The sequence below is a fragment of the Drosophila elegans genome, unplaced genomic scaffold (genome assembly GCF_018152505.1).
Source record: "Drosophila elegans isolate 14027-0461.03 unplaced genomic scaffold, ASM1815250v1 contig_476, whole genome shotgun sequence".
NCBI lineage: Eukaryota > Metazoa > Arthropoda > Insecta > Diptera > Drosophilidae > Drosophila > Drosophila elegans.
The window spans coordinates 687,608-713,361 of record NW_024545863.1 but is presented as its reverse complement, the minus strand read 5'-3'; the positions used below and the strand labels follow the sequence as shown (position 1 = coordinate 713,361).

Genomic DNA, 25,754 nt, shown 5'->3' with positions numbered 1-25,754 from the left:
TTGGAATGCTGTGGCTGTCATATTTATTTAATTGCATGTGACTTTATTTGTTGCTACTCCCTCGGTGGCTTTTTGCGGCGGAAACGGAAGTGGCAGCGCCAGGAAGCGCGCCAAACAAACGCAAATGTCTGCTATTTTGAGGAATGATATGCACACACACTTGCACACACATACACCCACATATCCCTTGCATGAAACTGTAGCCATTTTGTAACTGCTCCTGCGGGCAGTCAACAACAACAACAACAACTAGAAGGGAATAAAAAAGCAACCAGAAAAGGCAGGGAAAACTCAACTCAAGTTGCGTTTGTCGTAAAAAGTTATTTTTTTAGTCCAACTCGGCCCACTCCGTTTTCCGTTTTTATTTATTTTTATTTGTTGGCTTTTAATTTCTATTTATATTTTATATTGCTTTAGCAGCCGCAGCAGCTGAAACTTTCTGGCATGAGTATGAGGGGTAAAAAAAAAACTACGCCACTAAAGCGTAATTTTGCATGCCACACAGGAGTTTGCCTTTTCCCTATTTTGCAGACTATGCTACAACCCCTTCAACCCATGTGTGAGAGTAAAGTATTGTTTCAATAATTCTGGCTTTATGAAATAATAACTTTACGGCAAAAAAGCTCGAGCTGAGCTGCCGGAGTCGTCGAGTTGTAAGAATACAATGAATTTCATTGCAGTGGGGTCCCCACTTTCCCATTTTCCCAGCATTTTCCCACAACCATTTTCCTTTTCCTCTTTCTCTGACTCTGACTCGTGCTCCGCTCCGACTATGGCTCCTCGCTGAGTTTCCGCTATTTGTTGTGCAGCAATTTTAATTTTGCCACCGCTGTCGCATGCGGCACACACACATACAAATGCGGAGTGCAGAGTGTGGAGTATCTGTATGAGCCTGGCTCAGCTGCAGCATCCTATCCTCGTTTGCATGCAACACTTTATGAATTATTGCTGTATCAACTCAAGTCGCGGCCACACAACCACACACACACTGCACACGCCACACACACTCGCATGTGCACGTATTATGTCATGCCGAATTTCCGTTGCCTCGAGCTTTGTTGTAACTAACGGGTTTTCCACTCCAACCCAACCCAATGTAACCCCCTTTTCCCAACCAATTTCCCAGGCCCCTACCCCTCATCCGTCCATTCCACCACTTTTGCACGAATTTTGCAGTTGCCGTTGGCATTTCACAACTTCGACTGCCTAACGCTTGGCGAAAAACCGACCACAAATTTAGTGAATGAGATGTTTCCGGTGCGGTTGTTATTCTTCTTCTGCTGCCAGAGCAGTTGCTATGAACAATTTTTGGTGTTTGGAAAATGCATGGCTTTTTATTGTGCTCATTGTTGGCGCAGGCAGACAACAGCACGCCAATGTGAATGGTTGGTGGTGGGTGGTGGGTGGTCAGGGGGGTGACTGGTGGACCAAGGGGACACAAGGACGGACTCAGCTAGTTACACTCTGCGATTCCGGCGAGCTTTGGTCGGCACACTTCACGAATGCATTTCGCCTTTTTATTTATTATGTTTATTTGTTGCCATTTGTCACACACACAACAATTTCCATCCAAGGCCGCAACGACGGCGTCAACAACAACTGGGAAAATGGCATGCGAGAATGCTTGGCTTGGGTTGTTAATGGAAATTGAAGGGAGTCCTCAAATTAAGAGGGGAATTTTAAAGGTATCATGATAAAAGTCGCTGGGGAATGCAAGCATGGTATAAGAGAATTGAAGAAGTTGCATACCTGAAGAAAAAGATATTTTTTTTTTATTTTTATGTCATTTATATTTTATTAATAGTTTCATATTTCTTTAAAAAAAATAGAACAAAACCTTACATATTTAAAGGAATAACTCACAAAATGCTGTTTTTAAATAATCTTTAAATTTTTAATAACATTAACTACCCTGCAATACAGAAGTAAACTCAATTAGCCTTTGGAAACTCGCTTGGATCAGCTAGAAAAAAGTACCCTTACCCTTGGCCACTTAATTTTTGGCCCATTCTCCTGTCTGGTGCAACTAATTAACAACTGCCTGAAGAAGCCCAAAAAAGAAGCCCTAGGGAGTACATTCAAATCAGCACTTGTAGACCATAGACCATGAGGCAGGCTCCCTTTGGCAGAGCAACTTTTTTGGTCACTTCTGTCGCCCAGAATTTTCCCTTTCGACCTCTACTGAAATTTCCCAGTGGCAAGTGCATTAATTTTAAGCGCACATTGCTGTGCATAAATGCGAGGCGTGTCGGGTTATTAACAATGTTAAAAGCAAACGCGCCAGCAGCCAGGACAATCCACTAAAAGCCAAAAGGACACCATTTTGTATGTGTGTGTGTGTCTGTGTGTGTGTGACGCTGCCATTACCGCAAACTTAATGCGGAATAATTCCTTCCGTGTTGACAGTGTGCAAAAAGTTTTTGGGTCGCAAATTTTTGGAAGCTTCAACTCTGAGGGAAAAACGCGGCGAAAAGCGGCGAAAATCTGAGGAAAAGCAGGGAAAAGCAGGTCCAGAAGCCAATGGCAGCGAGTCTTTCGGCCGGCGATTTAATTGTTGCGGCGGACAATGAATAAGCCGCAAAACTTTCGGAGCACTTGGCATATCCTATTCCTGCTCGCTCAGCACCGCTAGCCACCTCAGCATACCACCATCCCCTTTCATAATTCAGAAGGGTGACCCTTAACCCTCAACCGGTTCAGCGGGTGGCCATGGTAATTGTGTTTTTAATTGAAGATTGCCAGCGAAGCGAGCGCTGTCTCTAAATTAAAAATTTAATTACATTTAACATGATGGTTTTCCTGTTTATTTCCCCCTTTTCGTTCTCATTTATTCATTTTTTTCGCCGTTGTCCCCGTTGATATGTGTAAAGTAGTACACTTCCAGAAATTGTAAAGTTCATGCATTAAAAATTAATTAAAATCTTGTTATTCCAATGCAATTGTAATATCTTTGCTAAAGCAAGTTAACCTTTAGCTAGTGTTGGTAAAGAAGTTCTAAACAAAAACATTTTCTTGAATCAATTAAATGGTTTTTAAAAGCTTGTAAAAATACTTTTTACACTATATTATTAAATTGCTTGAATTGTAGGAAAACTCAAACAATCAGTAACAATTAAATGATAGTGTCTTATTAATTGCTCGAGAATAAAACTTGCAAAACTTTATATAACAAAAATAAGTTATTTAAGTATTTAAAAAAAAACCATTTTCATTTAAAGAATTGTATAATTAAAAAAAAAATTATTTTAGAGATTAGATCGAATTTCTAAATTATATTTTTTTGAATAAATTAATAAAGGTTGATACAATTTAACTGAATGGAATAAACAGAGTTAATATACTTCTTAATTAACGAATTTTCCTCAAGTGTATAATTTTTTTTCATGTTTGAATGCATAGGGGCAGGAGGCGTGGCTGTTGCTTTGCCTTGCTGAATGACTTTTGAAGTTTTGTCGACGCGACTCGGCCGCGGTGGAAGACTTCCTGTGCCCACCGCCTTAATATGCATACATTTACATTCCAATAACGCTCAAGTGGACGACACGAGTGCACTTTGGTCGGCCACGCCCCCGAACGCCCAGTGCCCAACGCCCACAAGTGCCTTTGGATGTCAGCGACAGGATATCATCAGCAGCTGCAGTTGCAGTAGCGGCTGCCTTTCAAGTGCTCGATGCTTTATGTGCCACGCCCTCTCCACACACACACACACCTACGACACGCCCCCACACCCACACTCACACCCACACATACTTCGGATGTTCCTAAAAACCCCACCACACGTACATATGAACATATGCATAATGGTCGTAACTTTTCTCATTAAGCGTGTTTAGCGTGTTTGAAATGATTTAGCAAAAGTAAAACAAGTCAAGTTATAATGTTTTAATCTCAATTAAGGCACTTGCCACAATTTTGTAGCTGCCCTCGTATTCGTAGCCGCCCTCTTCATTTGACCCGGTTGCCTTGGCATAACTTAAAAATTCCATTTCCATTTGCGGCCTGGCCTTTGACGTTTCCCGGTTGCCGTTGCCGTTTGCCGTTTGCCTTCGTTAGTGTGCCGGCAACTATCAATTTAAGTTGGAAAACACAGCTGCCAGCTGGCTGATGATGGGCACCGCCTCATTTCGATTTGTTGCTGCCTCGGGGTGTAGAGCATTTTGTTTTTTTTTTGTGCACTCTTGCACTTTTGCACTTTCAAAAGCCACCTTTTAACATGGCCTCATCAGCAGGGGGTCTTAAAACTATGGCCAACCTTCAAACTTAATTGCACAGCGAGCACGCTGGCTAAATCATTTGCATTATGCAATCGACCAAAGCTCTCCATCTCTCCACCCGGATTTCCCATCTTTTCTTACGCTTTTCACCTTTTGCGGTTCACGACTGATTGCATCTCAAGCAGTTTCGCATTTCGCAATCCGCATTGGTAGTGGAGTGGAGTGGAAATTTGCTCAAATTAAAATGAGTTTCCATCCGATGCAGCCGAGCTGCCATAAGTAGGCTACAAAAATTTTCACATTAACCTCAATGCCATTGGTCTGTATTTGTACACTGATAAAACATATACAGTAAAAACACACATCTGACTATTAATTCAAAATGTTATACATAATATGTAAATATGTATTATGTATATTAAATTGCATGATTTAACATTGAAATATTTTAATTTTTGTAAAAATATAAGATTTCAAATTTCAGTTACATGAATTTTCAGTTACATGAATTTTAAGTTCATATTTTCATATTTACAACAACTTAAAACCGCAATGAATGAAATTTAAAGTGAAAAATATTTTTAAGCCTTTAATAATTGGATCTACTACGTTTTTATTTCCAATGTATATGTGTATTTTGAATAGTTTCCAATTCGCTGGTTATGTAAGGCTAAATAAAATCGAAAAGAAAGAAAGAAAGAAAGAATTGGTGATTGGGGAAAAAACGGAAATAATTAACACGCATAGCTTAACGCCCCGCCCACTGCCCACATCCACGCCCACAGAACGCCAAGGACCGCTGCAATCGAAATATTTAATTAGTGCAAAAATGCCTTTGAATGCTAATTAGTGGCAAATTAACATCTTTTATTTTATTTGTATTTTATTCGGTTTTTATTTCGTGCTCGCTTATTCCTCCCCTTTTGTTTCGGGGTGCAAATTAAAGACACAATCAAAGCAAATTAATCAAGTCCCACGCTGATTGATGTGGCCAGTACGCCATTACCATCGACGAAAGACCAATGGATATTGCTATATATATATATATATATAGAATTTGTGGAATGGGGAGCACAGACTGAACAGGAAACGGAAGTTGTTTCTATGGGGCAAGGCGGCCATCAGGCTTCCCTTCGAAATTGCTTTGTTTCGCTTACATAAAGCAAACATTACTCCATCATTCGCCCTCGCTTCGCTTTATGCCATTATTTATGATTATTTAACGTTCCCCCTTTTTGGAGCATTTGAAAAATGTGGCCCGAAGTGTTTGTAAATGAGTTTGCAGCTTTATGTGCGGACGAATGAGTTTTCAATTTATATGTCGTTCACACACAAATTTTTCATGGTGAATTCAATTTTATTTATTTATGATTATACGACGACAATCGATTCGTTTTTCACAGCCCTCGGAAATCGACGCTGTTACACTGACTGGTTATTCGAGTACAAGGCACTTCATCAGCAAAAAGCAGATGTTATCGGGTTTTTAAATCAAATAAATATTATCTTCAATGTTTCAGATGGTTTTTAGCGGTGGCTTGCAAGCAAAGGAATATAGTTTTAAGTTATAAGAATTCATTCAACACAGTATCAGTTCTACTAAAAAACCTGTTAGTGCACTTTCAAATTATGCATTCAACAGTTAATTTTTACCAACAATGAAAAAAATATTAATTGAAAAGCTAACCACAAACTGATATGGCTGTATTTTCTTTATAAGATATGGTATTTAATTTAAAGTGTTTTGAGCAAAGATTAATTTAAAATTTAAAAAAAAGGATCGTTAAAAAGAGAATCAGAAACTGTTGGGACTTTATTTTTATAATTGAAAGTGATGAAAATACATTTAAAATTTATAATTAATTAAAAATGCTATTAAAAGCCCATTAGTGTGGATTAACCATCAGATTTCCAACAGTTGAATTTAAACAAATATTAAATAAAGGTCTTAAAGAGTGAATATAATCTGTTAGGGCTATAGGCAAAAAATCAGAATCCGTCCCTGATAAACCTTATATCTGCAATCGACTATAAAGTTTGGTCGAATAAAAGGTTCACATGTTCCTGCTTTGAGTTGTTTTAGGGTGTTTACATTTAAAACGTTTTAAAACAGAAACCATTTGGCCTGGCCTCACAATGAATTTTCCAAGACAGATGCAGGACGGTGATTTTAAAAAGGTGTCGGAAATACTTTGCCACTTTTCACGCTGGACTTTGGGCGAATAATTTATCGCTTACTTTGCGGCTGCTGTTTTTATTAATGAGTGCAGCATGGGAAAGCGGGAATGTCGGGCATTTTTCGCCACTAGTTGGGTTTTGTTCCATCCGCTCCTTGTACTATGTATGTTTATTTTTATTTGTTTGTTTTTGTTTGCCCGGCAGCCGCGCCATAAACTATTTTGCACTTTTCGCAATATTTCAGTCAGTTGCGTATGTTTGTGTGTGTGTGTGTGTGCTGTGGCACTTTCCAAATTGTAGAGAGGAATATTTCATACACAGACAACGGCACACATCCACACTTGTAAATGCAAAACACCACCGAATATTGTAAATAAAAGTGAACAAATATTGCACAGCAATAGAAATAAAATGGGTGACACCGAAAGCGGGACAAAGAGGCTGCAAGATGCTCGCAGCAAACTGCCCGAGGCCAGAGTCCCCGTCCCCAGCATTGTCCGCATTTAAATATTTGCACAACATTTGAATGCTTTCCCATTTTCCATTTCACGTTTCCCATTTTGCATTCGTTGAAATGCAAACTCTCAGCCCAAACGAACGAAACACATGCCCTGATGCTTCAGTGATTTGTCCATTAAGCTGACGATAGGCAAGCCAAAAACAAAACTTATATAATCGAGACCCCCGACAAAGAGATAACTGATACCGATTTCAAACAAGAATAGAGTTAAAAATTCCGGTGTGCTCTTTGAAGCATTTAGTTTGTCTGCCAATATCATCATTTTTTTTAATTTTTTCTCAAAAAGCTAGGTTTTGGTTGCGTTTTTATTGTAACCAAAGTTCTATCTTTGGGGTTTGAGACCAACTAGGGACATCTTGACAAATCGTACCGACTCAGGAAATAAATTTAAGTTTTTCAAGTAAAGTTATCTGAATCGGTTGAACTTTGGTTGGGAATATATTTATATAACCTATAAATATAAATAAATGACATGTTTTTGGCTTTATAATAATATAGTGCCACTTAAATATAGTTTTAAGATTTGAATACTTGTTGTAAGTCTCTAAGTAATAATTCTGTACACCATATGGATCAAATATGTACATGGCCAATTATCGAATGCAAATAAAATGATATAATTTTCTGGTTTTACATAAATATTGTTTTACATAAATGCATACAATCTTTCCTTACTTGATTACAAAAAAAGTCTTATTTAAACAGATAGAGGAAGTTTTATGTACCTTGAGAGATCCGAAATGAAATATTTTATTATATTCTATTTTTCTATCATGACAAAAAAATATATAAATGAACCTTTTTAGAAAGATACTACTAAAGCGCGTTCTTATCCAAGGAGTACTCTTCTTACTAGCTAGAAAAAGGAGCGATCTCATGCTTAATTAAACTTACATCAACATTAATGCCGGCAACGGCGAAGACGAATGTGGGCTTGGCCTCGCGGGGAACGTAGCGGTAGAACTCCTCCTGGCCGAAGTACCAGCGTACCGCGTAGAGTGCCGCCTGCGGAGGAACAGTAGGAAAATGCGTTAATGAAAAGCCCGAGTGGAAAGTGAGGACAAGGAGAAGGACATGCAGATGGTGGAGCAGCCAGGACAATGAGCGACGCAAGACGGAAGATGTCGACGGCAAGACAAAGTGCAAGTAATTATAATAATTAAGCATGCCGCCGACGACAATATCCTTCGTTTTGTCGCCTGGTTCCATTCGAGGAAGTGTCGCTTACCTGCTCCAAATCGTATTGACAAGACAATGTCGCTGCATTTCCCATGATGACGGCCTCCGGTACAAATATCTTCAGATCCTTCAGGCAGTGAGCTGAAATCGAGTGGGAGGGGAGGTGACAGACATTAATATTAAGGGCTGTCCCAAAAATCGTTTAACCGTAGGACCTCCAGAATGACGAGTCCCACATGGCGTATACGCATTCGTATTCGATTATGATCAGGCCAAACGGAAAAAAGGGGACAAAAGAAGAGACGGGAGTATATAAAACAAGAGAGAACGAAAAATTATTCGAAAAATAAAACCCAATTACCCAGCCAGGCGGTAAAAGAAAGGGATCCACTTGCATGTTAATTTATGACAAAGACACACGGGGCAACGGTCCAATTTTGACTTGCATTTAAATGCAATTTATTTATTTTATTCCATTTCATTTCGGCTTCGATTCGTTTATTCATTTGCGCTGGCTGAATTGCGGAATTAAACGCGAGTTGCAGCAATTATCAACATTAAACACGGCTCATCCGAGTCCAGTGGAAATTTAAATAAATACCACTAAAGAGATATGTCAATATGATTATGGCATACGCAAAGCGTGTGAAAATAATTTAAGTGAAGTGTATCGCTGTATTGTGTATTTTTGTAAGTATCAATTAAAGAAAGTAATAATAATAATAGTAACAATAATTTACGCTTGAAAATTTAACAACAAAGTACCTAAATAATAAAGCCAATGTATTTAATTTAAAAATCGTTACAATTTGAAATCATTTTTAAGTGACCTTAAACCCGTGACTGGAGCTATCGCAAATACTCGTGACTTAACGATATATCGATACACCCATCACAAGCTTAAAGAAGTGGCAACGCTGTTTATCTCCTTCTTCTTCTTTGCTAAAAACAGATCGTGAAATGCAGTATTTCATTTAATTGTGATAAAATAAACAAAATTAATACAAAATAAGGAACTTTTACACCCTTGCAATTTAGTTAACTTATCGTTTGTGTATTTAAACTAAAAGGTAATTTACTATTAAGCATTTTTAAACATTTCCTATGATTTTTCTCTTGCTACGCATTTTGTTGTTGATGTGTGTGCATTGGCCAACAATTGTGTTTATTAATTGCGTAGTTTTCTTTATTCTTCTTCATCCTTTTTTTTATTGTTGGAGTTAAAGTGAAGTGGTTTAATTTAAGATTCTTTTATCTGTCGGCTTATTAATAAAATTCGGGACTTGGGGAATTATCACAAATATATATGTATATATACATCCATACATATGAACAATCATTGACTGCATTTATACACTGAGAGAAAACTATTTGATACAAAATGTACCGTTCTTTCGTTTAATACATTTCTATGTTATAATTACTAGGATATTTAAAAAAAAAAGTTATTTTTTTAACATGTCATTCTATTGATTAGTATAATCCAATTTAAAAAAAAAAAGTTTTCCTTAACATGCAATTCTTGTGATTACCATATCTAACTGTTTTATGAAAATCATTCTGTTTCCTAAAATATTCGTAGAAATATATCTTAAAGTTTTATTGTGCTATGAAAGAGTATGTAAAATGAAAGATTCTTAAATTAATATGGTCATCATGAGTCCAATACTAAAATACTATTTACTAAGCTAAAGTAAGCTTTAAGTGCACCGTTATTTGTCTTTCTTTTCAATTCATAATTTCTGGCCTTAATCATTAAAGTGGAATTTAATATGACAGAGAGCCTTGCCAAACAACTTTCATATTTGTTAATCAAACCAAGCACTTGATTAAGTTCTGTCCCTGGGAAATGACAAAATTATAAATGACTTTTTTATATTCATGGTACTTAAAAATCTCTTTCATTGTTGCCCATGAAAGCCAAACAATAAATATATACTTTCCGATTCGAAGTGTAGCGATTTCAATAAATAAACTGTCCACGCAATTGTTCACATGTCGTTCGAAATCGTTTCATCGGTTTGTGGCGAGTTCGACGAGAAACGAGTGGAGTGACAGGCATGTGGCTGGCCAAATTATGGCAACTTTAATTGAACAAACCAATATTAATCAAAGACCAGTACCGGGGCATTTAATAAATTGACTACTTCAGCCCACTTTCGGGCGGAAGGCGGCGGATATTCTGGTTGAAATGGTTTTTTCGGCCTGCAGGCTGCATTGCAGTGCATAATATAAACCGTTATTTGGTAGATTAAATAATCAATTTTAACCACGCCCCGCGCACGCAGTTGGCATAATAAATTCAGCTTGTTGAACATGACAGACAGACGGGATAGACTGGATGGGAAAGGGAAAAGGAAACCCCAGCAATATGCCATTTATATATGGGTCTTTTGAACACTTACCACTGAGCAATAACTCTGAGATTATAATCCAGCTCAACGCCAGCATATTGAGTGCCGTATGCAAGGCTCCCGGTCTACAGGCGCTCATCCTTCTTCGTCCTTCTTCTGGCCGTATCCTTTTGCTGGCCATGTCTGTTTGTTGCCGCTACAGTCGCAATATCTGCTGCTGCTGCTGCTGCTGCTGCTGGTTTTTGCTGCTGTAAAGAGTTGCAGTGCACAGTGCATGAGAAAAAGTTTGAAGCATCGTATAATCATATTTGAGATGATGCTCTCAGGCTTATTGATAACTGCCTGGCTACTTGTCAAAGTTTTAGAGTAGCAAATTGAAATGTTGCTCTTGCTTTTGCAGCACCCCAGTTCTTCAGTCTATTTATCCCCTTTGTTTCTCTGTACCCCTTTGACAACTTTTTAAGGCTTTCAGTGACACGCATCCGTAAGTTTCAACAGCTCCACGTGCTTAAAAACTTAGCTGCAAGACAAAAACCTTTAACTAAACAGCTCAGCAGTGTGTGTGTGTGTGTGCCAAATGGCATTAAGCATACGTAGCGTATGCCCAGACAGATGCATCAGAACCGTCCATCTGTCTGTCTGTCCACACACCCACTGATTGACAGCTGGGGGGGCTGTAGTTTCGGCAGTATCCAGGAAAAACTGAGTGTGTGTGTCTCTGACAACTGAAATAGATTGGATGTGGACGGCACTGGAGGAGAAAAGAGGGGCATATGCTGACCAAAACATTGGAAACAATTGTCAGTTTCTAGTTGCATTTTCAGCTTTGGTTGTTGGTTGTTGGCTGTAGCTGTTGGCTGACAAGGACAAGATGTCTGCTTCTTGTATCAATTAGACCACAAAATCAGCAAGACCAATTGTTTAGCTTCCATTTGGCCGCAAAAACAGAAGCTAATGGTCAAAAGTTACAAATGGCCCGCAAGCAAACAGTATAGATATTTTACAGCAGCTACAGAGATATAGCCAGTGTTCACATTTTGATAATGATATCATATCAACGCATTAACTCAGAGAGCCCTAAGCACATAAGCCTGGGTCGGGGCTTATACGTCATTTACTGCACCCAAGTGGACGTTTCTCGTCTTAAGGTCGAGTGCGCAGAGCGTTTGCTTCTAATTTTGAATGGAATGGAATGGAATGAATTCCCCCCTCCAATAAATATACTCAAAACCAGAGCCAGAGCGCCAGAGATAGAGCAATAAAATGCCATTAGCCTGGACCGGGGCCCTCGGTGCCGGCTTCCAATCATTTTGTGCTTTTAAGCATGCGACTCAAAGTTATCGTCGTAGTCGTAGTCCCTCTGCCACAAAAACAACAAACGCATTAACCCACACACAATCACACACACACATATAGCACTGAATGAGGGACCGAGGACCAAGGACGAAGTGTTGCCTTTGCATTTTGCATGGCCCAACCGACGACCTTTCCATTTGAAGCTTTCAAGCATATCGTTTTGCAAATTGTCCGGCAGATTGAGACACATCCTCATCGATTTGTTTGCTTGCGGGTTTTCGGCCAAGGATCGACTCTGTTAAATGCCCTCATGTGAGCATTTAAATTAAATTTAAATATTATTGTAGGCAAGTCGATTATGTTCGGGTCATCATTTTGAACTTTAATGTTTCGGTGTTATTGTTTGAATGGCCCAGGAACAGAGCAGAAGCATCAGTGGGCTTTCTCTGACTAATAGCCTTTCTGTTTTCGGGGTACTGGGATAAAATTATTTTGCGGTTGCTGCCTGGGGGGGGTGATATCCTGGCAAACTTATGCCGCATCCTCTGGCATCCTTTGTTCCCGGCCCATTGTCTTTGTGTTCTGGCGTTAGGAATTCACCAAATTTGTTGTTCGGGTCGAATTTGATAAAAACAAATTTTCAAATATTTCATTATGATTTTAATTGAAATTTGTACGCATAGTAAATGCTGCCCGCCCAACCGCCTTTGCTATGCATCGCTGGGTTAAATAAGAGAGAATAATTTGATTTAAGGTATGTCCAGTGGCTTACCAAAAATCAGCCAAAGTCCGTAGATCATAATAATAAACGGCACGTAAATTAACAAATTATTTCTCGCTTGCCGAAGTGGCAACAAATTTTACCCTGCAGACATGAAAGCGGTGTAATTAAAAAAGTTACAGCGCTCAGCTTAATAAAATGTCCAGTGCATGTATATATGTGCTGGATTAACTTTTTTAAAAGTGCTATAAAACAGTTGATTATGGCGTCATTAACGCAAATCTAAGCGTTGAAGAAAAATAATGAAATTAATTTTTTATGTACAAAGTTTGCAGTTTACCAATAAGAACCCAGCTCATCATAAGCAGTCAGCTTTGAAAAGAGGGCGCTCGACTTAATGGCCAAATCGGTGGATGGAGTTTGGGTTTGGATTCTTGAGGGGGGATGGGGTAGGGGAAGGGGAAGGCAACCACTCGTGACGATGGCAACGCAACGCCAAGGACAAAGGACAATGCCGGATATTCAAATTCCGAGGAGAAATTCAATTGAAAGTCAAATCAAAACAAAACAAACGAAAATCCGTAATTGACAACATTTCAGCTGATAATGAGCACTTTGCCAGGGGGGCAACAGACAGTCACGAACTGGGCTACAAAAAGCGATGGAGTGTGGGTATATAGATATAGATACAGATAAAGTTGAAATGGAATAGGAATAGGAGTGAATGGCACGTCAGCAAACCCATTCGTATAACCATCATGCTGACTGTTGAAAACCGTTGAGCGAGCCAATTGATATGATTTTCTGGAAATAGTTCGCAGAGTAAAGGCTAATGGTGTATGTGTAACAACAGATACACTGGAAAAAATATTCGTTTGTGTTAATAGAAGTTTCTTATATTTCTTTATCCTCTTAAACATCAAAAATAGTTGAAAATTTCATCCTTAAAGAAGACGTCTTTGGTTTCAATCAAAATGTTTTAATGTTAAAGAGTAGAACTCATTACTTTTAATATTTTATTGTTTTAAATAGTAGAATGCAATAAATAATTCAATGAATTGTTACATTTAAACAAAAGACCTCCTCCAGGTTTTGTACTCATTTAGAATAGAATACTTCGTTTTTCAATTTATTTTGACACACAATTAAATCAAAACTAAGAAAACACAACTTAACTAAATTCTCAGTTTGATATAAAACTGTACAATACAGTTATACCACGAATTTCTAAACGTTTCATTGTCAATTTTCTCACAATCTAATATATAAAACTGAATCCTATATCCTTTATATGCCACAATACATTTCAGTGGTGATTTGGTCTAGTGTATGAAAAATAGTTGTTACTGCAGAACGGTTGTTGACCGGTATCTAATGCGGAAGCCATGACAGACCAGTGTGCTGAGTAAGCAGCAGCAGGTAAGCTCTGTTCGATGTCCAGTTACCATAGACTTCGGAGCTATTGATGCCAATCGCCGACACTTGAGCTTGGGCAAACGTCAACAGAGTTCAGAGCTCGGGGCAAATTGCCATTGTTGATTTGTTGGGGGAAAAATTAGGCCGGGACTTTAAGATTAAATCCACTTAAAGAATTCAGTCAGCTGTGGCGGCATGAGTTTCCCAGTGAAACTCATTCATTTCGCTGATCCACTCTGCTAATCGCCGGCTGTCAGACGAAGCATATACAGCTATACAATAATCGCAAATCAAGAGAAATCGTTGCTATCATACGCACACACTTATTACGCGTTAACTGCGTCCTTGATTGATGCGACACTTGCTGGAGGGCTTCTCATTAGGTTTAGTGCCCCGTGTGAGTCGAGCACTTGCGTTCCAACTTCTCCAGCGACTCAAGCCTCTAATCAATCAATCAGTGTTTATGCCACATTCCCTTTTGTTGGCACCAAGGCCTAAGGACCAAGAACCTAAGGACAAACGAATCGAAATAAAGGAACCAAACCGAACTGAACTGAACTGAACTGAAAGTACATAATGAACAAAGCGAAAGCGGCAAAGAAACTTGGCGAAACAATTGCCTTGCTTGATGCGTCGTTTGACGAATGCCCCCGGGGCGGAACTGAATGTGAATCAAAATCAGAAGCGGAATCGAGATCCAAATCCAAATACGGAATACTATAATCGGTTCCGTGCCACTGGTTAGCCCTTATCTTCTGTTGCCGCCAGGCAGCCAAAAAATACCCTTCATGTTTGCTTTGTGCGGCGTTGGCGTTTTTACAACTTCCGTTTCGAAGGGCAGAGTGAAGTTCATCACAGGTTCACTACTGATTGCCAATGAAGGATTAATGCTGCTGCTGCTGCTTTTGCTGCTGGTTTGAAACACTAACGCCACGTTTTGATTGCAGCAGCAGCAGAAGAGTTTAGCTGCAGGCTATAAACCCAACTAGGATCCAAAACCAGGAGCACGCAGACCAGACGGCGGAAGCTTTGTGTAATGGCACAAAGGATTGCAAATTGCCAAGGCACTTCCTGCAAGGACATTGATTTCTTTTTTATGCCATAGCTGTTTGATCAGCTCTCCTTCCTTCTTCCTTCCTTTTACCCCCTTCTTGTCCACTTTAGAACCACTTATGCATAATCCCACCCCAAGGACACCCACCATTGAGGTGTCACAGAGGGCTCAGTTCCCTTAATTATGCATGACTCACTAATGAATTTAGCCGTAATTGTTTGCAGGCAGCGGCGATAGCAGCCACAGCAGCCCGCCAGCCGCCAAAGACGTGGTCAGCAGTTCGATTGGGGTCAATATTTAATCAAAATGCCGATTGCGGCTTGTCACTCTGACTTGGGCAACCTCAGAGGCTTAATTAGCCACTACACCTCTCTTTGTCGTCCTCTGCGATTGCAGTTTCAATTTCCATCCATTCAAGCGTAGGATTCCAGCCGATATGTGATTAAATCCAGGCGACAAATGCTCAATTTAATAGCCTAAATACCTTGGAGTATAAAGCCATAATTGGCATTTTGCCTAACTTATTTAAATTGTGGAAAAATATAGAAACCAATATGACATTTATTAAGGTAGTAATTAAATTAATTTATAGAAGAATCGAAAAACAATGTTTAACTTCGTATATATATATTACATTTACTCTAAACTTTTTCCTGTTTTATGTACACTTAGAAAAGAACAATTTCTTGATTATAGGAAAAATTCTTTAATGCTAGGAATAATTGATAAACGTGGCCTTAAAGTTGAGCCTACCATAAAAATTTGTAAAAAGGGCATGTTGTACTAACAAGGGTATAATAATTACTATTTTGACTTTGGACCTTTATCCAGACCTTTAATAATAATTTAATATTTAATACCATATAATAGAAGAAATAATAATCAATGTGAAAACAATATTCATATTTCGGACTAAATATTAAAATAATTTACATTTTCGAAACATTAGGTTAGACCCATGGTCGTTAACAGCTAATGCGGTGTTTTAGAATATTTGACTTCGACTTGTATCCAATTTGTTCCTTCCCACCCACGCTCACACAAAAACTTTATCATTCAGTTATTATTATTGAAGGCAAAAACTACTTGTCGAGATGAGTTGACAACTTTAAAGCCAAATAGTTTTGCCCACCCGAGTGCAGATGAAGAAGGCACTGGCTTTGGAATGAAATGAGTGGTAACCAAGGCTATTTGAAGTTTTGGGGAGTCCAAAAGCCTGACAGCGGACCCGATTCCGAACCCGGAGCCGAGTAACATGGAAAACGCATTTGAAACTCGAACTGTGGACCTCGAAACCGATAAATCACACAGTGAAAAACCGGCATTAGTACATTCCGAACAAAAGAAACTTAAAGGATTCACGCCGGCTGTCCGGCGGCTGTCAGGAGTTTTTCGGCCAAAAGAAGGTGGTGACTGTAGGTCGGCGGTCGTCCAGAGGGGCATGGCACAGGCAGACCGACGGACGGACGAACGAACAGAGACCAGACGTCGACTCTATGTTTGCATTTGTCGCTCGTCGTCGGCGCTATTTATGAAAATAGTTGCTAGAGCAAGTTCCATCGAAGCAGCCCTATGTATCTATGCAGTATATATATATATATATATCTACTATGGTGTTTGGAAAGTTTCCTAACCGCTGACTGCCAAAAGTTGTGCAAATTGTGGCCGAACAATGGACGGGTGGCTCTGTGATTTCTCGGTTTTAATTTCGATGCTTGTGGATTGTTTTTTGGCTGTGTGTTTTTGTGCAAAATGCCAAAGCTAATCATGCCAGTCCGCTCATTTTATGCACGAGCAGCTTCACCGGGAGCACTATTATAGCTTCAGCATAGTTAAATGCCCCGCGGGGCATTGTCGGGTTAAGTTTTGAACATCAAAGTCACGCATGTTTAAGTCGATATGTTTTAGTTCGCTTCTTACTCTTTAAGACTGCAAATAATTCCTTTTCATTTGCCTGCCGTAGACATGTTAATTTACATTTTCGCTACCCTGAAACTTTGGCTAACCCATCTAGAGACCAATTTTTTGAACCAAACACATTCGTGTTTTCGTTGCCCGGCGGCGCCTAAAAGTTTGTGCGTGAGCCAACGTGTGCCTGGCGCTGCTCAATTTAGTTGAACGTAAATAATTAATTACCTGCCGTTGCCTGAGTTATGAAATGCGCAATTAGGCGCATTTAATATTTAATTAAGGGTCGAAAAAAAAGGGAAACCAGGAACAACAAAAAATGCGTACCATAACCCCGTCGCTTTCGTTATATCCCATCCATGGTTCCATCGTGAGCACGCAAACACTCCCCATAAAGGGGGCGTGGCTGTTTATCCAAGGGAATGGGCGTGGAGCGGATGAAGTGGCTGGATTAAGTGGCAGCTTAAGAATAAACAGGAAGAGGCGGTCTCGGAGAGCTCGAGATCTGGAAGCTGGAAAATGCGAGATTTCTTCCTTTAGGGAGTGTCTAAAACATTGCTGGCCACTGGGCCATCTGGCCCCCAGTGCGTATACTTGATTTGTGTGGAAGTGTTTGGTTAAAGGCAAGCTTAATGTTAAGTAGAAGCTGAAGATAAGGAGTAGCATCAGCAGCTCCAGTAATACAGCGGGATCTGCTGCTATCTGCTAGCTGCAAAGCCTTACAGAGAGCCAAACAAATGACGGAAGTTGGATGGAAATGGAAAAACCGACCATAATCTTTTAGAAAACATCGAGTCCGGTCCGGTCCCCCCGGCCCCAAGAGAGAAAGGGAAATTATTGCGCTTATAATCCGGCGAAAAACTAAGTAAACTATGGCAAATGCACTAGAGCGAAAAAATGCTTAAGGCTGCACAGAAAAAATCTTTTCAAATTTTGTGACTTGAAGCAGAATAGCTTTTACACGAGTTTCATTCGGAAATGTAATTACGGATTTTGTTTATTATATCTATAAATAGTATAGTTATTCATAGAATTTGTATCAGTTTGGTTTTATTTTTTTAGTGTATATTATTCCCTAGGAATTTTTAAAGCAAATTTCTTACGAAATCTTAGTCAATTTTTATAAATCTATAACAAGTAAATCTTAAAAAAAGTAATCAGTATCAATAGTTTTTGGAATTTTCCTTACCAATCAATCATTATTTGTGCATTTTTCTTTATCCATTGTTGCGTTTTTGTTTCTTGCTTATGAGAATTACTATGTGGATGAAGATAACAATGATGTAACATGCTTAATTTAACCCCCTTTTTGAAGCTTTCCTCTCGATATGTTTTTTTATGCTTTTGTTCCGGATATCGGGCTAATGACGAGCATTTGCCTATTAGTAGGTCTTTTTAGATTATCCAGCTCCTTTGGCCTCTGACTTTGGGAAATAGATAAAATGTTAGGGGGAAATGTGGGAAGTGGGCTGTGTGGCTTTAACAGCCCGATAATTTGCGTTTGTCTTGGATTTTTTGGTGAGCTTTTAAGCAGCCACTCCCATGTCGTTTTTATTTTACACTCATTAAAAGATAAACGAGACAAGCTAATGACTTTCGGGCGAAGTAGTGAACGCTTTGCCTTGGCAAGGGCTTCATATGTTGTATTGCAATGTGGTTTGGGGATTTTTGGGTGGTGACGAAAGCACCAACGACATGGCGATGGAAATGAAGTGAAAAGAAAAGAAAATGGCTGCTGCGTTTCCGCTACAAGCCGTAAAATTAAAGAGCAGAAAGGAAGAAAAAACAAGGCCAAATTGCGAGCGATGGAGATTGCATGCCGGAGACGTGGGGGCGTGTCAGCCCAGAAAAAGGCGCGGCAGATAAGATTCGTTTATGACACCCACGCCCTCAACATGCCACACACATACACATACACACACACACATTTCTCCTCTTTCACTATATGTTTGTATTTATGTTTGCGTTTGCATTTGTGTTTGAGCACGTCGCAAGACAAATGCAAATCCCTGGGTAATTAGGAGTTGTGTTCATGTCGTCGTGGTAATAGTTTTATGTTGCCACATTGTAGGCGACACGATGCGTGGCATCTCACATGAGAAGCCAGCGATGCTGAGATTGAAGCCACCCCCGCAGTCGTTTTGGGGTTAATGTTGGTCTGCGTGACATGCAAAGCCCTTTCGCATCCTTTTTCGTTCCTTCGATTCATTCCTCGGCCTGGCCCTCTCATCAAGCCCTGAATGCATTTAATTTGATTAGCAAGCCGAAAATACACGCCTTCATTAGCCCACGCTTTTAATTCAATTTCGTGCTAATTTTTTTGCCCTCGGCTAATGTTACAAAGTTGGCAAAATAAGAGGAAACGTTGTTTGGCGCTCGGCTTTAACCCGCCTCCCCGGAGATCTTAAGCTGAAGTTATGTTTTTGTGTGCTGCGGGGCGAAGACTACAGCACCGGGGATAAAGGAATATTTATTTAATTACAAATTTATGATTTTGTTTTTTCTTCGTCGTCGTCGTCACCACCGCCAGCGCCAGCGCCAGTGCCACTGCTGTCTTACATAATAGAAAACGGAAGCGGAAGCGTGAAATGAGCTTGTGCATAAACATCTCTAGCTGCCCCAACACACACGAACCCTCGTTTAAGCAATGGCCATGCAGGTGGAATCGCATCCGCCGTTTCGGTGGCATTTTATGACACAAAACTCATAACTTTTTCGTCTGGTAGTTGCTTATTTTGCTCAAAAATCCGCAGTAGCATAAATTGCGAAGACAGGATACACCGAGAGAAAATAAAGTAGAGTAGCCGCAAGATAAAGTGGCATTTGAAACTTGTGCGCACTACTTCGGTTGTTCAGTTATTCAGTTGTTCAGTTGTTCGGTGTTCTGTGGTCTTGTTTTTCTGTTTTCTGCCGCTACTGTGTGTGTGTGTGTTACGTTGGGGAAACTTTTTGCACAAGATCGCGTCACGCCTGGAAATGAAACTTTTCCCCATCGCTTTTCCCAGTTTCCGCTTGCTTAGACGCCAAATGAAAGGGGCGACGGCGACGATGTCAGAGGGGCAAGTCGAAAATGCACCTTTTTTGTTTGGTTCATCAGTGTAAATGTCAAAGAGCTTTGTCATTGGTGGCGAGGCGCCACTTGACTTTTGTTAAATGCTAACAGTTTTTATCTGCTGCTGGCGGTTAATACGCGGCTCGGCCTTGCTCTCATAATTTATGGCATTAAATAATGCGCCATTAAAAGTTTCAGCCGGGAGCCGGAAGAAAGGAAACGAGGGAAAACTGGCGCCTCGCAGCTGCCACAAACAACTTTGCATGCACGTGTTGAAACGAAACACCAACAGCGATACAAATCTAAGGCAAACTTACAGATGAGATGAGTGGATGAGCCTAAGTCCACCGGCGTGGGGACTAAGCTCAAAATGAAATCATCGCCGGCAGATAAAAATCTTCTGCTATGCCAGCCAGCCAGCCAGCCAGCTCGTTAATACATTTTTGATGAGCGACACACAACAAGTGGCAGTCGAATGGACAGCCGGGGCGAACTGGGGCCACAGTACAGCAAGTTATGAGGAAACTTCTGGCCTGGCCTGGCCTGGCCTGGCCAACACCCATACACCCATCTAACCTGGCCAAAACCTACATATACATACATACTCTCTTTGCTCCCTGACACAGTTTTCTCCGGCTGGCTTTTGAAATGTTTTGCCTGCGCCGTCATAAATCAGAAGCAGAAAACTGAAACTAAAAGCCTGCCTGCCCACACAAAAAGGGGCAAAAGAGGCGGGGCTGGGCAAGGCAGAAAACTACAGTTAAATATGTTGTAACAAATAAAGTACATCAGTTGGGCAATGGCAATGGGTATGAGACGATGCGGTAAGGATTCCTCTTTCTGCACCGGCAGCTCATTCATATTTATGGCATTTTTGCATTCAGCCGACATCATTTCGTAATGTGAAGAGCTGTTACCGACCTTACTCAGTTGGGCAGGTCATTTAGCTCCCTGCTTCTCCAACTGCACAGAAATCATGGCAATTGGCACGTTGCTCATACGCAGCGTGGGCCCACCACGGCCCTCTAGAAACTTGACCGAACTGCCTTGGTCATTTATGAAGCTCATAAATTTCACAAAAATTTTCTTTGGTGAAAATTACTTTGCAAAAAAGAAAAAATAATAATAAAAAAGCAAGGAATTGTCTAATAAACTTTGCAATAAATTCGAACATAAATTTTATACACACAGCACCGGCAGCCGAACTTCAAGCGTTAAAACTATGCCAACAAAAGCCATTAATTCCAGTCAGCAGAAATGAAGTAAAGTGTCAGTTATGTCGGTGTGTTGGAAGGCAGGGGTTTGAGGGTTACGAAGGCACCGGAGTTGAGCAGGCTGAGCTGAGACAGCGGAAATTAAATGCTGCCACTGGCAGTTCCCCTCACCAACTGAGGGGAGGGGTTTTTTTCGCCTGTTTGCGGGACGGTCCCGGTCTTCTTGTCCATTGGCTCTGCTACTCATAATTAGATGATTTAAAGTTATCGCAAAAGTTGCAGCTGCCTGGGCTGCCGTGCAACCTGAAGAACACCGGTCGAATAGTAGCAGTGGGGTTTTGGGGGCAGCGGTTCGATTCACTTGTGCCGTTTGCCAAATGCCATCTCGCAGCTTAATTGCAAAGTTTTTGCCACCACCAAAGTCGCGCGCCGCGTTGCTGTCCAAAGTGATTTCGCTCTGAACTTTGGCACATAAATTATGCAATTTTTAAACAGTCAGTTCGGGAGTTTTCCGTTTTCAGTTTTCAGCACATTTTGCTTGGTTAGTTGGGCGAACTTGAAGAAAACAAATACATATAATTTGGCATTCATGAAATTCACTTTGCAGGGCCAAAAGTTCGAATGAGCCGGCGGGCTCAAAGTGGCCTTTTTTTTGCTCCTTTCCGCCCGGCACTAATGTATAATGAGGACACACGAATCTGATACTGATGATCTCCTCGCGCCCTTTTTTTTTTTGTATATGGTGTGTCTATATGTCTGCCTGTATGCAGAATGGATTAAAAAACTTTTGATTAACCTTATCAAAAGCAAAAGCTGTGTAAACATCGCACAGGGCGGAGCAATCAGGAGCTGCAGAGGAGCCGGCGAAACGAGAAAAGACTCGTATAAGTTTTTAAAAGAAAATAAGTAACTTTTTGACAGCCTGCTGCTCTCGGCACACCCGACACACACACACACACACGCCAGCTAAAAGCTAAACTGTTGTTGCTCCTTCTGTTCTTAGCCCTTTGCACAAAGCAAAGCAAAAGTTTGTTATTTTTTAAAAAGCCAACTCAACTCCCTTAGCCTTTTGCCAAAGCGTTGATGTGAAGGCTGCGCCAGCTCTTATGTATGCGTGTTTATCTGCTGCCGGAATGGCAAATAAATTAAAATAAAGGCCAGAATATGGAGGGCGGCTTAAAAAGTTACCGAATATTGATGGCCAGGCAAAGATAAACGCGAAAATTCACTGTCTTGTATAACTTTTTTGGTCTATTTCATCTTTTTTCATTAAAATGGTTTTTAATGCATTAAAAATTGTTAAACTGAAAGACTTCGCAAATTAAATAAGACACATATATTTTATTTTTGTTTTATGCTGTTTTATGTTTTTTTATGTTTTGTTTATCTCTGGACTGAAGTAATAAAGATGTTTATACTTAGATCATCCTTGGCACTTTCTGCATCTATAAATCAAAATAGTTTTGTCATTGCCCAAGCAAAGACATACATTTGTTTAATACGAGCAGTATATTTGAGTTTGTTTGCCTAAAATATTTTGAAAGCGCTGGAAAATTGAGACTTAAATTTCGATGTGTTCTACCAATTTAAGCTATATGGAAATAAATTGATGACAACATTTTATATTTTGCATTTTTTGATTTACTCTGTGCAAATAATATTTTTTTTCGATTGCTACGGCAGGGAAACAAATTTGTTTCATTTCACATTTGACTGGGCTCTTGTTTGCCAATTTTTTTAGCTTTGGCTTTTTTTTCCACTTTCTATTTGCTTTGCTTACAGTTGAACGCAATAAAGCCGCAATTTTTCGCGTATACGTAACGTACTGAAGCGTTTCTCAAGTGTCGCACCTTTTACGCATATGTAGGCAGTCGAGCGTTTTTCCGCGGAAAATCAGCCTGCCCTCAGACACGTTGGCCCTGACGAAAAATGTCCTTATCGCTGGGGCGTCGCACTTCAATCAGCAGGGCGGTTAACTTGACTGCCTGTTCGCCTGGAATTAACATGTCACATTTGACGCAATCCCGCAGCCAGCACACGATGTCTTTATCGCCGCCATCCACTTTGTTGTGCCTTACAAATGAGCATTACTTGATTACCCGCAATTATTGTTACTGTGCTCCTCACTGACACACACTCTCTTATAGTACACACCCACATATATATATATATAGTACTAATATATATATATATATATACATTCATGAAAAAGGGGCACATAATTGCCGCATATGCGAAATGAAAACTCTGCCGGCAGCATACTTGACATTAGTGTGGTGGCTACGAAAATTTTAGGTCAAAATGCTAGAAAAACCAAAAACAAGTGAAAATACTTTAAATGCGCAAAAGTCGTTGCACTCCGGGAAAAATAGGGATAAAAAATGTTGACTAAATATCAAAGGAAAATAATACTATCATATTAAATAGTTTAAAGGTAATATAAGATTCTCATATAGCACCAGAATAGTGACAAAAAGCAAAAAATAGATTACAAAAATAAAAATTTTACGAGCTTAAAGTCAGAAAATATACTTGTAAGTAAATCTGTCTGGTTGAAAAATATGTTTGATTTAATCAAGCTAAAAATAAATGTATGAAATGTTTTTTTATTTAAGGATAATCGAACTATAAATTAATAATTTGCTCTTCCAAAACAAAGGTGACAAAACATGAAGTCACCTTTTGAAAAATTTTTGAAATATTTTTCCAAGTGCATTCCTGGATGTGTGCTAGTACACTCTAGTAAATAGTCTAAACGCTTCCGCTGCTCGGAGCAGTTATGCGCTGCATTTAATTACAGTTACGAGTCGCGTACTTTTTCGAGAGGCAGTCGCGAAAGTTTGCGCTCGGCCTCCGCAAATGGCAAGTTGCAAGTTGCAAGTTGCGCTTTGTGGCACAGCTAAAAAACCCAAACGCATTTCATTAACACAGCTCAACTTCATGGCAACAATAGCAGCCGTAAAAGCAGAAAACAGGCGGAGAAATTCATTTTTTGCCTGCATGTCGCCAAACATTTAGCAGGTCCTTGTAGTGAAATGGGGGTGGCACTTCAGCCCTGAGCCAAAACTTGCCACTCACACACACACGCTAGTACACAGACACACACTCACAGACGCAGATACATGTATACTACCATGTACTCCAAAACGCTGACGACCTCAATTTCCAGCGCATAAACACTTTTTATGCAAAATAAAAACGCTTTATTTTTCACAGCGCATTGACCGAAATGTATTTATTTACCATAACAAACACACACGCGATACAATCCAAATACACCATAATATATTTTTCAAATAAATCAAAATATGCAGAAAAATTCATTTGAACAACTGCGCCACACAAAGCAAAGACAAAACAATTTGTTTTTAATTGGCCAGTGGCGCCCGAAAACTGGCCACAAATGCAAAACAAAACTGTAGTGCTACGGAGCACAGGCCATTCGAGCTAGACAGTCAGTTAATATTTAAATGAAAAATCATAGAAAACGAAATGGATATGCTCTTTAAACGATAGCTGACTAACTAAGTTGTCATTCGGTTCTGTGAAGACAGGTTTTTCGGCGTCCAAGAATGATTTGCATGAAATTCTCATTAGAAAACAGCATTTCGTTTCTTAGAAGAAGAAATTTTATAGTTTGTTAAAAATTTAAAAGCTTTGAGGAATAAACAGAATTGGCAGAACAAAAGTCTATAAATAGTTGCAGAATTGTATAATTTATAATAATTATCGTATAATAGTCACTTATAATTATGCTATTATTCAATATTTTTTAATTATGTGAATGCAAATTATATTAAATTACAAACTGGTCAAAAAAACAACAAATGTATTTCGGATTTATAATACAGAAATAATTAATTAAATCAAATTACCCAATATCTTTTGTTTATTGATAAATTGGCATTTCATTGCCTCGTAATAGTCATTTTGAAGCTAGTTTGTCAAAAATATAAAAGCTTTGATATGAATAAACAAAAATGTTTGTCTATATGTCGTTACAGAAATCAGTGATACACTTTTTTTTATTTTGTATAACGCTCTTCATTGAATACTCATGCTGTTGTTTAATACTTTACTTATGCAAATGTACTATCATATTAAATTACAGTCTGGACATGAAAATTTTAATGAATAAACTGAAATGTCTGCAGGAAAGTATAAAAGTCGGTGCAAAAATAAATGATACACTTTTTCAGTTTTATATAATCAGCTATGCAAGTATATAATTACAGTCTGGTCAAGAAAAAAGAATGTATTTCAGCATACAGACATTATTTTCATAAGCACATAATTAATGAAATCAATTAACCGATTTGCCTAACGATATCGATATCGAATTACATGAGATTCTGATCGGGCAGTGTTATTTTATTCGTGTCGTCAACTGGGCGTGGAACATGGATAAATATCGTCATGTCGACGACATGGAATATCGACGGCAGACGGTTGGCGACAGCCGGCTTGTTCGAACATCCCCTTTTGGCCATCACCATTATCCTCCTTCGGGCCAACTTCCTCACCCCCCCGACATCCTCACATCTTCACATCCTGCACATTCGCACACGCAAAACGGGGCGAGAGGAGAAGTCAATACGTTTGCCTTAATTGCTTACAAGTTGTTTGCCTTGTTGTTGCCGAGTATGTT

General features: G+C 39.5%; 1 protein-coding gene across 3 annotated transcripts in view; it reads right to left on the bottom strand.

Annotated features, from left to right (window-relative positions):
* LOC108148658 overlaps window positions 1-25,754 on the bottom strand; it is a 66,300-nt gene that overhangs the window by 5,741 nt on the left and 34,805 nt on the right. For 2 of the 3 annotated variants that reach the window (XM_017275788.2, XM_017275791.2), the window contains 3 exons: window positions 10,497-10,693; window positions 8,141-8,232; window positions 7,807-7,917 (listed from right to left, as the gene is read on the bottom strand). In XM_017275788.2, coding sequence (XP_017131277.1) covers window positions 7,807-7,917; window positions 8,141-8,232; window positions 10,497-10,626 — 333 coding nt within the window. In that variant the 5' untranslated portion in view covers window positions 10,627-10,693. The remainder of the gene's footprint in view (window positions 1-7,806; window positions 7,918-8,140; window positions 8,233-10,496; window positions 10,694-25,754) is intronic. The other variant, XM_017275789.2, reaches the window with a different exon arrangement.